Genomic DNA, 17,543 nt, shown 5'->3' with positions numbered 1-17,543 from the left:
CTGTAATTTTGGTTTACATCCAAGTTGATTGTTTTCCTAAACAATTAAAATCTTAGTGTCTGTGAGCAAAAAGTTTTCCTTATTTTCATAGCTAAAGATAAAATAAATAATAATAATAATCTAAAATAAAATATACCAAAATAAAAAAAGTTATTTTAGATTGTAACAATATTTCGCAATAATACTGTTTTTCTGTATTTTTGAATAAATTGTTTTTGTTTATGGTCTTCAGAAGAATTTTTTTTTTTTTTCATTGTTTAATCTTTTATTTTGGGGTTTATTGTACATGAAAACGTCTCCGGTTACTATCGTAACCTTGGTTCCCTGAGAGACGGGAACGAGACAAGGAAAGGGGCTCGCTTCCTTGGCGCGGCAGCCCGGCGGCCCGAGTGAAGGAACCACGATTCCAGCTTGCTCTTAGCCGGTTCGTCAGAGAACTCTCACTCGCCTTCTGCACGGTCGCCCACGTGAGGCTATCGCCCCACCAGCGGCTCATTGGCGGTGGTGGGACGTTGCCGAGGGAAATCACCGAGGGCGACGCTTCTCTGGGCCCTAAGCACCCGCACTGAGAACTCCTCGCAGTGTGGGCAGCCTGACCCGTTGAGTGCTGCCTCCGCATGGGTGAGACCCAGTCACAGGATGCAGAACTCGTGAGTGTCTGGGGCCTCGATGGGTCCCGAACACAGCGTGCAGATGTTGGACATGCTGGAATGCTATATTAATGAATTCAAAATTTTATAACTAATTACATAATTTTATACATGATGTTTCTGTTACAAAAAAAGTGGCACATTAAAATGAATATAGTTAATATAATAAAAAAAAAATACAATAAAGTCATAAAATAAAATGCCTAAAATAAGCATAAAATTATAAGCCAAGAATATGGTCATGAAGTTAAGAATTAAGTGTTTATAAAATCTTAAAGTATTTTTAATTATTGTTACAAGATAAAAGATGTAGTATTTTAAAAATAGGTTCAAAATATCTAGTAATATTAAGAAAATAAAGTCGTAGCATTATTAATTATAAACTTCACATAATGTAACTAATGCAATTTAAAACATTGTGCAACATTTTACACAGTATGTTGTGTATGGTATGGAAAGAGTCTTTTCTGAAGCTTTTCATACCAGCGACACATTTTTTTGTAGTATATTTGTTTATGCATCATGTGAGGCCATTTTTGACTAGTCAAACCATCTTTGCAACAGATTTTCGTGTTTTAAGCAGAACCCCATCTTGGTTTAGTGTTTGAGGCAGTTACAGGTCACAGGATATCTGATTTATTTTCCCTGAGAGGCAACAGATGACAGAGAGGGCTGAGTTGTCATTTAGCTCTTTCTCTTCTGTTTGAATTTGTGATGACAGGAATGCAGGGCAGGTTTTATCGCGGTTCATGCTGTTGTTATTGCGCCATGGGCTAATCCATCCGAGACAGCCAGCGAGGAGTCACCCAGTCTGGTGATGCCATGACATAAAAATGCCTGAATGCAGCAAAGTGAAGCTCTTCCCGTCAGCTCAGGCATGAGATCAAATATAATTAAATCCCTGCTGCCTCTGTTCTTATGCTTGATGTCTAAATCTGTATTGACTTCATCGCTCAGGAAATCAGAACTCCCAGTGCACTCATCAAGAGTTCACTTGCATTTATACAGATTGGATCAAAAGTGCAAATGTTAGCTATCAGTAGTCAGTCAGTAGTCAGCTATCAGTTAGCTATCTCATAAATGAGTCTTTCAGCATATGATCCAGGTTACCTGCCATACTTGTTTTATTGGTGTGTTGTCAATCATGTCTCCATGGTGTTAAATGACCAAGAGGCTTTTATAGCTGTTATCATACCGTGTAACTGACAGCATGAATAGAATGGGAACTCCCAGTTAACTTCCACCATATTAAGTTTTGTCACTCAATATGGGGGTTCGTCAGTGAGAGTTGGAACTGTTCATCACCAGGGACGAGACTATTGTGACAGAGGATTCACAGTAGTTACTATCCAGCAATGCATGCTCAGTTAGGACACTTAAAGGGATAGTTCACCCACAAATGAAAATTACCTAATGATTTACTCACCCTCAAGCCCTCCTAGTTGTATATGATTTTCAGACTTATATTAAAAAATATCCTGGCTCTTCCAAGCTTTATAATGGCAGTGAAGGGGGTCGAGATTTTGAAGCCCAAAAAAGTGCATCCATTCATCCTTCTGCTAACTGTCATATGCACCAAAATGTTTTTTCTACTTTCTTGAGTATAATTAATATATGGTACTTTTAATTTTACTTGAGTAAAATAAAACTAAGGTATTCAACAGAGGGAGTCGTTGAATTTTCAATTTTCAAACTTCTGGAGTGGAGCCCTGCGCTTCAGCCAATAACCGATAGTTCTGACTCGGGTGTAAAACCAATCAAAACTTCCAGTTAAGCTGGGTGACAGGGCATTCAAACCGCGCTTTGCTTTGACTGTCAATCACCGGCGTTGTCATTTTGAATCAATCAGTGGAAATGGAATGAAATGGGTCAGACCGTTGATATTACCAGAGCACACAGCAGTATAAGTAAATAGAAAACTCGGTTGCTAGAATTATTGCATGGATGGAGCAAGAACAATGTAATTTTAAGTGTCTAAAACAGTCGCGTAGCTACCCACCCACTTTCATCTGTGGCCCACCCAATGAGAAGTTGGTAATTTTCCAAATGGATGTAATTGATTAAATGATACTAATAAACGTCTCATTTCACTGTAACTTTATATATTTATTAAGAAATATTAAACGCTTGTTTTCATGGTCAATTACAGGTAGTTTCTTAGTTTTCCCTCTTCCTATATGTGCATCCCACTTGTCAAAATTGATGATTCTGTCCATTCTGTCCCACCCACAATGTTATGTTTACGACGTAAGGACACAATAGTAAAATGCGCGCGTTTGTGAAGTTAAATTTGAAAATAGCCGCGTTAAGCAAACATAAATCAGATCAATTCTTTAAAAAGTCAAATCTTAGCAATAAATCTGGACCGTCTACAAATGAAACCCGCCAGACCACCTGCGGTTGCTGGATTTATCGATCAGAAACTTCTGAACCAAGCGTGTTTGATATTAGCATAGGTACAGTGTTTGATACGCTAAAATGATGCGTCCTTTGTGGAAAGAAACTCAAACGTTGTGCTAGATCCTGGTCGCCACAACAAACTGCATAATTTGCAGCTGCGCACATTTCTGCTGTCCTCGATGTGAGTGAACTGAGAGAGACGCTTGATTATGAAATCATCAGCGAAGCCCCGTTGTTTCACACTGAGATGATGCTTTTTAATAAACTACCTTTAGTTAACGTTAGTTAATGCATTAACTAACGTTAGAAATACATTTGTTATCGTGATTATTCATCTTTCTTAACCAGCTCAGGCAAATGTTAACAGATACAACTTTTCATTTTAATAATGTCCTAAATTTTGAAATGAACACAAACATAACAAATTACTAATGCTAATGCATCCTTTAGAAGTACTATGTAATGAACCTTGGTGCTGTATTTGTTGTTGGCAATTTGACATGCAGTTTTCATATGCTACACACCTGGCTAGTGATCGACTGATATTGATTTTTTTTTATAACCGATACCGATACCAATTATTTGCATGTTTATGTGCCCGATAACCGATATGCAGAATCGATAATTATTTACTGTTATAAAGTAAATAAATGACTGTGTGAAGTAAGTCCATACTTCACTTTGGTTTTTTCCTCCTTTCAGTCATCTTAACAAAAAATGTTTTGAGAATTAGCAGTCTTTCATGCAGGGCTCTAGACTCATTCTTCCCACTGATCTCACATTTGCGACTAACTTTCTCAGTTGGTCGCAGAGCACATAATTTGGTTGCAATTAGTTTTTTGTTTTTGCTACAACATTTGATTAATTAATGCATGCTGATGAACTTTTATCATAGTTTATAGTTATATGGTAACGAAAGTGTTCAACATTCAACTCGTTCTTTTTCATCTGTATTATTTGTGATTTTAAATTTTGTGAACAGGAATTCCTTTTTTCGTGCGCTTTCACTTTCAAATTTGCGATCTTGGTGTCACATTGGTGTTTTGCTTATATCTATGCACCTTTCACTTTTTAAGACTAAAACAAAAGATGTATTCATTGTTATTCTTAATTAAAAAGCACAACAACAATAAAACAGTACGTTGAAAATGACAAACTAGCTTACATAACATTTATCAACAAAAACGAATAAGACGAGGCATGGCACAGGACACATCACATGCTATATTATATACAGAGTATATTACAGAATGTTTAGCAAACTCTGAGGAAGCAAATAAATATATATATTTTTTTTTAAATTAAGGAAAGCCTCCATAGCGTAACGTGAGGTAAACAGCGAAGATAACAAGCTTCTCAAAAAGAAAACAAAAAGAAAAGTAATACTAAACTGGCTGTCGCTGACAGGACAAGAACCCCAGCATGTTCACCTTCTCTGGTTTAAGAAGCGGCCTTTTACTTTAGTTTGAAAACAAAATCCTCCGTTGCGCTCCGTCCGCGACGCGCACCTTCGCGCTCGTGCTGACACGCCAAGTATAAACCAGGCTCTACCCACTAAGCGCTCGCGCTGAAAGCACCTCTCTTCACGTGATCAGTGAAATCTGACTCCTGCTATAATGTGATGCGGCTGGCAGCGCGCACTGTATGAAGCAGACGCTTTGGAGCAGCGCAGACCAGGCACTCATACAAATGCGACCACATCAAATTTTAACTTGCAAAAAATTACCATTTTGGTCGCAGGCTAGAGCCCTGTCATGTTAAATTTAATCTTCGTATTACAACAATAAAAACATTTTATTTATAAAAAGCTTTAGCAGCAACACTAATATTAGCATTAAGTAAAATAAACGTAGAATGTCTAATGTTTTCAAATGGAGAAAATAAATAAAGGACCGGAGTCATATCAACTTCATTTTTAACTACAGTTTTAGTAGCTTTATAAGCTGTTTAATAGGCTAAAGAGTGAAGAATAATTCACTGAATAATATTCTCTGGAATATTGGAATATAACAAGCATTGTATTTTATTGCATTTCTCAACTGGCATGCTCTAAATTATGCTGCTGACAGCGCGGTTTATCTATGCATTTACACAGTACTATAGGCTACTCAAACTGAGATCGATTGCAGAGAATTTCCATAGAGTTGTATTAATTTAGATGTTTATAAACAAAATAATGGTTATTTTGTAAGTGTTAATACAATTTAGGGTGCTTCAAAAAAGTGAATCTTGTTAAAAGTTACTTGCAGTGGCCGTGCTGAGCATTTCTTGAGCATCAACCGCTGAGTGAACTGCAATATGAAAGCGGCTTCACGAGACTAATGATGAGCATATAGACAACAGAGAGAGAATTAAATTCAATGCTTTTATTTCCAACATGCAATCATTCATGGCTGTATTATTTAATTCATGCAAAGTTACGTCTTTATTTGGAGAGGACTTGACGGATTATCTATGTGACTCCGACTTCACGAGACTAATAGACCACAGAGAGAATTAAATTCAGCGCTTTTATTTCCATCATGTGCTAATTCATGGCTGTGTTATTTCAGGCAAAGTTATATCTTTATAGGGACAGGGCTTGACAGAGTATCTTATTTATCATATTTCTTAGAGCCAAGTTGCATAAACTACATATCAGGCATTTATGTAATACATCTAATTTGTGCATTAATGACTGTAATATTAAATAGTTTACTAACTACAGCAAATCAAGTACCTGCACGCTGTTGTTGTCTCGTCTACCCTCAGATGCGCTGCAATTGCGATCCTGCACGCAATTCTCAAAACAGTGTTTATCGGGGAATCTGATATTACAAAACCGATATCCGATTATGTAAAATGCTTAAATATCGGGAAAATATCTGTAAATCGATATATCGGTCGATCTCTACACCTGGCCCACCCACTTAAACATTTCTGGCTACGCTAGTGGTCTAAAATACATGCACACAGTTCAGTTGAATGGTAAAAATTGCCCTCTTTAACAGTGCATTTAAACTAAATGTATGAAGCTAAAAACCTCAACATTAACAACAACACTGAAATAAGAGCGCATGCATTTTTACGTGCATCTGGCTAATAGATCAACCATGATTTATCTGTCAGTCAGATGCATTTTAAATCACTTTTTCTTTGTGCGTGCTTTGGATGTGTGTGCACATGGGCAAAGAAACAAGAAAAAAAAAAAGTAATTTCAGGTCATTTTATACAAATGATTGGTTATCAGCACCAGTTATCAGTTACCAGCAGTGTATTTGATTTATTAGCCAATTAAAAGACATAAGAAACTAATAAAGCTTGTCAATTAGACAAAAGTAAAAAAAAACAAATAATAGTTTATTACATTTCTGTCCCCCCCTCATTTCTGAAATGATGGCTACGCCCCTATTTGTGCAGGACAGAAATATATTTATTTATTTATTTTTTACCTTATTGGAATTGAAATTAGGAATTGACAAGAATTGGAATCATTAAAATTCAAACGATGCTCAACCTTACCCATACCCCACATTATTTTTTACTGGCACCTTTCCATTCACACTGTTTTAGACACTTTCTTTTCTTTTAAACCTTCACTTACTCTTCTTTGTTTTTGCCCTTCTTAAAAACAACCACTTAATCTTATACGTGAATATACTTTTTTAAATTAGTTATAAAACACTTGCTCCTGGCAACAGGGATAGGTAGTAGTCGAATCTGAATTTTCGAATCGTGCCGATAGTCGACTGATAGTAAAATCATATGTTTGGGGGAGGGACGGGGCTACATTACCAAGAGTCAAATCAGACATTCGACAGTCATAATTAGCCTACTGACGTTAACACACAGGGAAAATGTGTTACGGACGCCTCGCAGATACAAAAATAATGTTTTATGTTTTGACTAAAAGATAGCGTTAAACGTCAGCGAAACCCTAAGAATTCACATTTTTTACAATAGTGCTCTCATTATAACGTTATGTATATGACAGAAGTTATTAATGTTCTGCATTTCTGTTTTGAGCTGCGCGCTGAAGATGAGTAGTAGAATGAAGCATTTGATAGCAGTTTGATTTGATTAATCAATGGAATTTAACTCATCATTTATCTCATATAAAATCGCTTCATTATTTATACAATATAACGTTATATTACGACTTATAGGCTATCTGCACAAAATGTGCATGCATGAACGTGTCTGTGCGGCTCTGAATGAACTCCTTTTGTGGACACGTTCCTCGCGCAACAACATGCAGAAACACGTCAACTAAACTCTAAAAACTCAGTGTTTTATTATAATAGTGTTCTCATTATAATGTTATGTATATGACAGTCCCAGTCATAGTTATTAATATTCTGCATTGTTGTTTGTAGTGCTCGCGCTGCACGCTGAAGAGATAAGTAGTACTACAAATGCATCTTATATGAGATAAATAATATATGCACGATATATAAACCGGCTGAAATGTTTTGAAATTACTTGTACCCTACCTGATCGGGAAAAATCCAGTCTTTCACTCTGCCTGTGTCAATTTGAGTCTTGTTAAAGATTTAAATCCCTGCCGACTTTCTATACTTCTGTGTCACTCTTTTGTGTGTTAAACACAATCTATTAGACAACTTCATTTTAATGAAAAAATAACATGAAAAAATATATAGGGGCTGTTTACACCTGGTCACTTCAAGTGTTTTGTAATATAAATCTGATCGCTCAAACCACTTCAGGAGGTGGTCTGGGCCGCATTCCAAACAAAACTGGACATGTGTAAACGCATTTAGTTGAGTAGACATTACAGTACATGGGTGTTAGGATTAGGGTTAACCCTGCTCCATAATGCTCACATCGTCTCATTTTGGGTAAAAATAGAAAAATAATACTAAAGCACTTTGTAGCGTAGTAACTTTAGTAGTTCTTCAGCAAACTACTTTTTTACTCTTACTTGAGTCATATTATTTTTCAGTACTTTTACTTGTACTCAAGTAAATTATTCCTTAAGTAGAGATACTTTTACTTAAGTACAATTTCTTAGTACTCTTTCCACCACTGTACTCCAGTAAACTCTATTTACAGCTTCGAAAAATCCTTTTTTACAGTGATGCTAATAGGTCAATGGGGTATCTGAGGTTTGTGAATCTGTGTATAGTATAGAGGAAAAATTGCTCTTCTGAAAGTCTACCTACTGTCTAAACATAGATTTTGCTTGTGTTTGTTGTGTATTTTTTTGGCAGTCAGAAAGTCAGTGTCACAGTAGTACTAGGAGATATTTTGTCAGTGACTGCTGTTATATTTGTTATGTTAGATTCCACGTTCTTGTAACACATGGTTGCTGCAGGTACATTTTCCTTCACTTAGGAATATCAGACATCTGTGTGAGCTTCAGCAGTGACAGGTGATAATTTGATAATCCTGAGGTTTTTCATTCTGGAGTGAAACCACTTGCTCCTGTGAGATCTTGAAATGTACAGCCCCCACTGAAATAAGGGTGTTCATTGCAGCAAACCGTTAGTGGTTTTTCTTGTTTGGAACTTGGTAAGAATCATATTGCAAATGGCATGCTATATATCATAAATGAGATTTCAAGAATATTTGGATTGAATAAGATTAATGCCATGTTGCAATTTGAGATGAAAGCACAAACAGCTGATATCACGTTACAGCTCTTATTAAAAGCTGCACTTGCTGAGAGTGTTTTCCTGAACTTTGTTTTTGCAGCTCTTTGACAACAAATATTCCCTAGTAAATATTGTCCGTACCACTGCACTGCTTTATGTTGTGTTTAAGATTTTATGGAATAAAAGTGTATTATTTTAGTGTGTTTTACTTTAGAATGCATTTCAGCTGGGGGTTCACAAACCCCTAGTGGTCGATAATGGTATTGGAGAGGGTTGGTTACATACTGATATGAATGTCTTCATAAAAATGGTAATTCAAAATAATATACAATTAAAAATGAGCACATGATAAACAAACAAACAAACAATGAATTGGTTTTCCAGATGCTCTGTAATACACTAAAATTACAAATATCTGGGGGTTGACGGCTTTATGGCTTCAAGACTATAAAAATGTTTTGTCAAATAATGTAGGGTAATATTTAAATGTACTGTTTATTATTTGTTGTAATAATTGTAATTGTGTACTTTTTTCATTTTATTTTCATCACTAAGTGTTTTCTTAACTTGTGGTTTTTTTTGCAATTTGCTGCTAGAACAGCACATAACCATTTGGTGGTCTTCGGTTGTCTCTTAACTTTACATATTAACTGAACGTCTGATGTTGGGTGATCAGTAGCCTTATTTTGATATGTTTGACATGAGTAAGATGAACGACAGGATGCAAATGATCCACCTGCCGTTATTTTGGTTGGTAAATTTTTAGCATTACACTATAATAGAGAAAAGGTCAATGATCAGTGATACCAAGTTCACATTTAGATCTTTGACAAGTATTGGTTACACTGCAATCTGAGCTTCAACCTAGTAAAGATTTCAGAATGCAATTAGGACACACTGTCTTACATGTATTTTGAACTGCAGTGTGTATTCCATGTGCCTGGAAATAAATGTTGTATTTGGTGAATGGCACAGAATGTTGTGTGCTTATCTATAATGCAAGATTTTTGAGTTTTAATAATTGGCTTTGTGCAATTAAAAACCTTTTTTGTTTGTTTGTTTGTTTGTTTTTTGGTATTAACAAAGTTTAAAGCAGTAGTTCACCCCAAAATGAAAAATCTATCGTCATTTACCCTCATGATGGTTTTTCTATTGTGAAAAAAGAGATAATTTTTGCTATGCTATGACAGGTGTAAATTGCTTTTTAAAATATATTAAAATAGAAAACACTTACTGTATTTTAAATAGTAATAATATTTTACAGTATTACTGCTTTACGGTTACTACTGTTTAATCCAATAAATGCAGTAATTTTAGTCTTTATTTTTTTTGTAATTGCTTGAAGGAAAAATGGCCAACACAATCTTCAAAATGTCTTCTTTTTGTGACAAAAGTAGGTGATACGTAATTCATTTTGTATAGTCGAAATCCAAAATGTTTCCAAATCAGCATTTCGCTCCCAGAATGACGTTCCACATCAGTTCAGTCACAGGATCAAATGTCAGTTTGACGATAGTAAGAAAATGAAAACACTGGCTGAAATCTTCTCAGCTTCACTATGTGTCCGGAACACATTAAAAACCAATACACGAAAGTTTCTCCCCCGCTATGAGTGAATTCGTGCCAGGACTGTTGTTCCCTGTAGGCCTGGCCTGAGACCAGAGGTCACTGGCCCTCCCAGTGTCCCCTTAACCTTGCCATCATCAATCATAACCTGTCAAATACGAATCGTTTGTCCCAAGCCCCTCTGTGTACTGAGATGGCCGTATCTTTTTTCACATCAAAATGGCTGCCTGTTTCATAGCTCAACACAAACAGTCCTGTGTTTAACTCCACTCAGGGAAGAATGTAGATGATATTCCCTGCTCCCCCAGAGAGCTTTATATAGAAAGAAGTATTTATGACCAGCTGTTTGAGACCTGTAAATGAAACGTGTACTGCAAATTATATCTTTGTCAATGTATATATCATGTGATTCCAGGAAAGTTTTCAGAAACATGGACTGTTGTTTAATGGTGGTTTTATCAGTGAAAACTTTCTTTGTTTGGCTATACTATGGTGGTCTCATTATATGAGGAGAAATGAGATTTAAACAACTGATGTAAATCACTTAATTGTATCCTTTTCTTTTAAGTTGCCTTGATTGCTTCTGAAGAATAAATACGTCCATCGTGGAAGAGACTTGGAGTGATGAGCTCATTTACGACCCCTAATCTTTAAGCAATAGGAACAATGCCAGTGTTATTGCCCATTGTAAACTGATAAATTCCCAGTTTGATTCATGATTCCCACAGGGAAGCAACAATAAATTGATCACATCTTAGGGCAGCATCAGCACTTTCTTTTGAATAAATCAATATTCGACGCTTTCATAATTACCTGAAATACAAATGAAGAGAACGAAAGGCCATGAGCCGCCTCGAACAATGAGTATTTTAGTTTCTGCTATATTTTCAGTTCTAATTTCACTGTTTTCCAACGGAAGGACGTCGCAGTCCCAAAGCACACCCCTGAAGTGTGTTGAAATGACATTCTGCTAAGATTTTTTTTTAAAAATCAAGAATGAAAATATGGATTTTGTTGCTGCTAATTTGCTACAATTGGCTGCTCCACAAAGTGCTTCTTTTCAGTTGTCTTTCTTTTTAAACATACACTAAATATGTCTTTGACTATTGTCCAGCATCTCGCTGCTTTTTCAGCACTGGTTATTTAAAAAAAAAAATAATAATTATTAACCATTTTAATCATATTAATCAAAAACATATATATATATATATATATATATATATATATATATATATATATATATATATATATATATATATATATAAGAATAGATGGCTGATCATAACCATCTACTTTGTTGCAATTAAAAAAATCGTAATGTAGATTTATTTTTAAAAGAATCAGTTCGCAAGAGAAATTAAGTCTATAGAGAAGAGCATTTTGCAAAATATGAGACTATATACTCGTCATATTTTACTTTACCTGTTAGCGATGTCTTAATTATGTAATATATGTTTAAATAAATCTGTTATGAAACATGACAGCCACACAACAACAAACAGACATTTAATCATTTGGAAGTTCATTCAAAAACTGCATTGTAATTTACATGTTTGCATACATTTAATAAGTTGAGTGTTGATAATTATATTTAAAAATAAATAGTAATCAAACCGTGATGTTAAAACCGGGGTACATACCGAACCATTATGTTTGTGTACCGTTACACATTTAATATATATATATATGCGCACATTTTCGTAGTTAAATGGAAAGCATGTAGGCAAACTTGTTACTCGCTCCTTAGGAAGGATTTCCTGTGTAGTGTTTCTTTAACGTCATTTTAGATGAAAGCATGCGCCAAATGAATAAATGTGATGTAAAGCTACCTAGTGTTCCTGACAAACACGTCATATAGGAATTACTCAGGCTTGTTGGTCAGTGCAATTTGCCTGTTTTATACACATGGATAAAGTTTTTTTCTAGCATTGTGTTTACAAATTAGCCCTTCATTTCATGCTTCGGAAGACCAAGCAATCGCAGGCACATTGTCCCTCCATTATCTGGCTGAAGTGAATGATTAAAACGTAGACTGCTGATGAAGGCAGCCACGTAGATGATTGGCCCCAACACCAGCTTATTCCCTTCAGCACATTTTCAATTAAACCTTTTTAGCCAATGAGCAATTAACAGCAGGCAGCTATATGAGCTCGGCGAAACGTGTTTCTCTGCACTCCACAATCACTCATTGTCATAATGATGCATGACCAGATCAAATTGTTTGGGATGACAAAAGCTTGTGCTGGCCTTTATTCACTGCATCTTATTCAGAGAACTAGAGGAGATGAATACATCAGCTCAGAAATCGAGCGCTCGTAAATCTTGTTTTAAAGACGCTTATCCAGGTTCAGATTCAGTCCAAAGGTGGCTTTTGTGGAGTCAAGTTTTATTTATTGCTCCAGCCTAACTTCGCTCAGCCTTTTGTGTGTGGGAATAAATAATTATTTGTGCATTAATGTTTTAACTTTTTAAAACACATTAGTGGGTTAGGAGGGAAGGTTTTGCATTTAGTTTTGCTTTTAGATAAACTATTAATATATATACCTGTACTCACACACAGAGGCCAGAAGTAGGGCTGGGTATCGAGTTCGATACTTTTTAGGCACCGACCGAATTGCCTCGATACCACCGAGTATCGAAAAATGCCTTGTGGTTTGGGGTTAATCTCATTAACGTCAGTGAGCCAATAAGCCTGCAGCACTAGGTGTGTTTGACTAGAAGTGACGCGGTGCTGATTGATCAGTGTTTGACATCCGTGAGAGCAATTCGAAAGCGCACGGAGCAGTCTGCTCTCTATATCGCGCGGTTTCACTTACTTGACACAGACTGAAGCTCGCGTGACATTTCAGCGTCTGCCGTCTCACTAAATGAGGACATAAACACATGAACTACAGCTCCAGAACTGCTCTGAGAGTCACTTCATGAGCATTTTACCGTTTGATTTGAGTAAAACTTGCATCATATCACATCCACACAGAACTGTAAAGGTATTCCCGGAAACCCGTCAAAATAAAAGCTCGGATTAACTTGGAAGACACTGCGGCAGAAATATATTAATATTGTTCACCAGAGTGTACTGCTACTACTAGGCTACTATTAAAATTATTAAAACTCTTATTTTTTAATTAATGATCACATTTCTTCCATGTTTTAATTTTAATAGTAAAATTTTGTTTGCCAAAATAAGTAGTTTTATTTTCAATAATTTAAAAGAAAAATGAAATTAATGTTTTATGCCTTCATTTGAAAACCAGATACAGAACACAGAATTTCTGAGGAAAAAGAAAACATTTCATAAGTTTGTTTTAAGAATACATTTGAATAAACTAAGTAGTTTTTATGCATTCAAATAATTAGTTTAAGGTATTTACTTGAAAAATTTTATTGGGGAAAAAAAAGAAAAAAGAAAAAAAGCTCACAGGAAATAAGGCATACATTGATTGCAGTACAATCAGATATTACTACAGACATTTCATTAGTTTTTCTAATGAATCCTTTTCAATCCTAAATCCTTTTTCTGATTTGCAAAGCCTCCCAAAAACTTTGAAAAAAGTTGAAGCATTTTTTTTATTTTGAAGTCACACATTGAAGTGATTTTCTACCTCCTGTCAAAACGCTCACTCGTCTTGTTTGGCCCGTTCTGCATGGTACCTGTTTCACAGTGTTTTGCAATAAATCGGCAGATATTGCTATCATTCAAATCATTCAGCTATAGTCAGTTGACCAGATTTAGCCATTATGATAATATCCTCCTTGGTTGCAGAGGACAGATCCTTCGCCTTGAGCATGTACATTAGTTTTACACTCTAGGCACAGCTATGCAATTTGCTTACAAAATTGTTAATACATTTTAATAATATGTTTGAAAAAAGGGAAAAGCATATTATATAGGCCTGACATTGTTTTGGCTTATATGTCACAAAATGTCACTTGCAGCAGATTTTTTTTGGCCAGCCACTGTGTTCTACACCAAGATTATTCTTATCTAAATTATAAATATTTGATTTAATACATTTTAGAGTGTCAATATAAATATATTGGTGCTGTGTTGGGTCATTAGCCTACTTGATTTCCAGTGTAAAGTATGTGCTTCGAATCAAATCCAGTTGAGAACCACCACTCTAAACCATTTCGGGTTTTTCAAATCAAGACCCTTGATACTTACTTTTACTTCAGTGACTTGTGTGGTCAGTTTGAGGAGAAGTTAGAAACATCAATCGATTGTTTTAGACGTTTGTGCTACTTTAGATCTAATGCCAGCATTGTCTCAGAGAGAAGGCAGATAAATCTTTAGTTTTAATAGTGTCTTTTAGTTCACATGCCAGAGAGGCAAAATGAAGCCGTAATTACAAGTCTTAATTGATGTGTTTTTACCTTGATAGACCATAGCTCTGCTCTCCTTGCTCTTTTCAGACTGTGGCTCTGCTTGCTGTTGTTTGCTCTATATTTCTCTACGTATTGATTGCTATTATGGCAAATCCAATGGGCACAATAGAACTCTATCAGGAAAATACAGGTTAATTATCTTGAGGTCAGGCGGTCTCAGATGCACACAAAGGGCTTATCCTCTTCGCACATTACAACCTAACATTAAATCGTGAGCACAAATTATCACCAAGGTTTTTTTCCATTCAACAAATGAACTGGCAGAGGGAAGGAGAGCAGTGTTTAAGCATCGACATTCGAGAGTTTAGATGTTTGGCGACTTTTGTTCTCTTAAAAAGCCAATTGCGCTTTATAGTCAAAATTATTGCTGCTCAGGCTTTATGGTGCATATTAGATCATGATAAATGATTTTCACTTTGAGTGTAGTGTGGAGAATTTTTAATGATTGAGATTTTTCTTCTACGTAAATAAGAAGCAACAGGTCTTTCTTTTCACTAAAGGCAAAACAGACTTTGACTGAAGGCAAAAAGTGATATTTTTGCTAAGTGGAGTGGGAAGCTGTCGGACGTTTTACTTATGCTTGACTGATTGGCCTTATAAGCGGCCGAGAGGCCCGTCAATGAGCTTGAGTTAATGGCATTGATTGTGGATATTGTGCTTTTTTCCCCGGCTCCTGCAGGGACTCCAGTGAATCGGATTCCTATCATGGCCAAGCAGGTGTTGGATCTCTACACTCTCTACAAGCTTGTCACCGAAAAAGGCGGCTTAGTGGAAGTCATCAATAAGAAAATATGGCGCGAGATTACCAAAGGCCTGAACCTCCCTACCTCCATCACCAGTGCGGCTTTCACCCTCCGAACACAGTGAGTGAGATAACTTCAGACAGGAACAACTGTTGATAACTGCCAGTTGATTCTTGTTTATCTCGTCCAATTCAATTACCTGCTTTTAAAATAAAGAGAGTGAAGGGCAGAGTGTATTTGACAGTGTTTGGTAGAAGTAAGAAAGAGATAGATTTGTACTGCTAAATTGAGATCCATCAAGCAAACTAAATCAGAACAATGTGAATTTAAAAAGACTAGGGCTCGCTATTTAACTTAATATAGTACAATTGTTACAATTGTCAAAAAAAAATAGCTTTTAGAATGAAAGAACTTAAAGACAGTAAGACTTAATGTAATGGCCAAAGACATTTTGCGTATAAAGGCTCAGAACAAAAGAACGCTTTGTGTGTGAACAACCCCTAAGACACGCTGACACACTTGATTGTGAAATGGATTGCTATGGACAATATATTGATTTCTAAAGCTGTTTTTTGACTAATGTTTTACTCATCTAACACAATATGATTTATCTGGTTTTTGAAAGAAGTCTCCTATGCTTACAGAGGCTGCATTTATTTGATTCAAAATACAGTAAAACAGTAATATTGTGGAAATACTATTACAATTTAAAAATAACTGTTTTATATTTTAAGGTTTTAAAATGTAATTGATTCCTTTGATGGCAAAGCTTAATTTTCAGCAGCCATTATACTAGTCTTGAGTATCACATGATCCTTCAGAAATCATTTTTTCTTTCTATTAATGTTGTATAAAAGAAGTTTATTTTAAATAGTCAAAATATAATATTTCTTATAACAATGTTAAAGTATTTACTGTCAGTTTTGATCAATTGTACTTAGCCTTCAAAAATAAAAAAGCATTTATTGCTATTAAAAATATAACTGACCCCAGATTTTAAATGGTAGTGTATATGTGATTAATTGCAGTTAATTTGATTAATTAACAGTTGTCATATAATTATAGTTTGACTGATTTTTTTCACCCCTAATGAACAGATTTCAACTTTATGCATTTTAGTAAATTTTACATTTGACTCATATTTAATTCCTTTCATGAAAACATCACATTGTTGTATGCGTTTCAGAAATGTAGTTCTGTTTCTGTTTCTACTTTAAATCGTTGACGTACTTGGGGAACATATGAACTTGTTTGTGCAAGTCCATTCTCAGCACTGTGATTTAACACAATTACATTATTCTCTAAGGCATCCATTTCTCATGTAGCCCTGTAGGCTGTCATAAGAAAACACAATGGAATTTGAAGGCAGTCATTAAGTTGATCATGAACCTAGTAAAAAAAAAATTGGCAGTTGAACCGATGGCTTCTCATCCCAGTCATGTAAATAGAGGAATGCAAGAAATCTGGATTTCAAAGCACTGTTGGATAGGAAGAATGTGCACTTACTACATTGTAGTGTAATGTTTCTGTCCTTTTTTTCTCAAAAATGTGAATGATGTAGTTTGTCTATGCATTGAAAATGAATTAAATAAATGATAGGATAACTATTAAAATAATAGATGTACAGTTCAAAATGAAGACAAAGGGTTTTTGGTGTAAGCTGTCAGTGGAACATATAGTTAATGTTATGAACTACACCAGTGGTTACTCTGTTAGGATACCTGTGTGAACTGACTTCATACATAACAATCACTTTGAGATCTTCTGGTCAAATGTCATAGAAAAGGTGGCTAAGAAATGTGAAGTTTGTTCTGAGTAAAGATCCTGAGCATTTATTTGAAGATGCCACTATTTAGGTTTGATATTTAGGTAACGCTTTAGTATAGTGACCAATTATCACTGTTAACTAGTTGCTTTAGCATTATTAACATATTGGCTGTTTAGTACTTATAAAGCACTTATTCTACATGACCATATTCTACATCCCTAATCCTACCCAATACCTAAACTTAACAACTACCTTACTGACTATTAATAAGCAGCATATTAGGAGTTTATTGAGGCAAAAGTCATAGTTAATGGTTGGTCAATGGCGAGAACTATACCTTTAAATAAAGTGTGACCGATATGTACCATTTCATTGTAACTTAAGTATCTAAATGCTTTTTAGGGCACCTATAAATTAGTTATAGTATTATTGTGAT

General features: G+C 35.4%; 1 protein-coding gene across 1 annotated transcript in view; it reads left to right on the top strand.

The window, feature by feature from the left end:
* Positions 1–17,543, top strand: part of LOC306871824 (AT-rich interactive domain-containing protein 3A-like) — an 87,248-nt gene that overhangs the window by 61,227 nt on the left and 8,478 nt on the right. Inside the window, exon 4 of the mRNA XM_079419997.1 lies at positions 15,276–15,459. Coding sequence (XP_079276123.1) covers positions 15,276–15,459 — 184 coding nt within the window. The remainder of the gene's footprint in view (positions 1–15,275; positions 15,460–17,543) is intronic.

This window comes from Barbus barbus (assembly GCF_936440315.1).
Source record: "Barbus barbus genome assembly, chromosome: 6".
Taxonomy (NCBI): Eukaryota; Metazoa; Chordata; class Actinopteri; order Cypriniformes; family Cyprinidae; genus Barbus; species Barbus barbus.
Note: the sequence above shows the minus strand (reverse complement) of the source record. Positions and strands in the feature narration are given on the sequence as shown.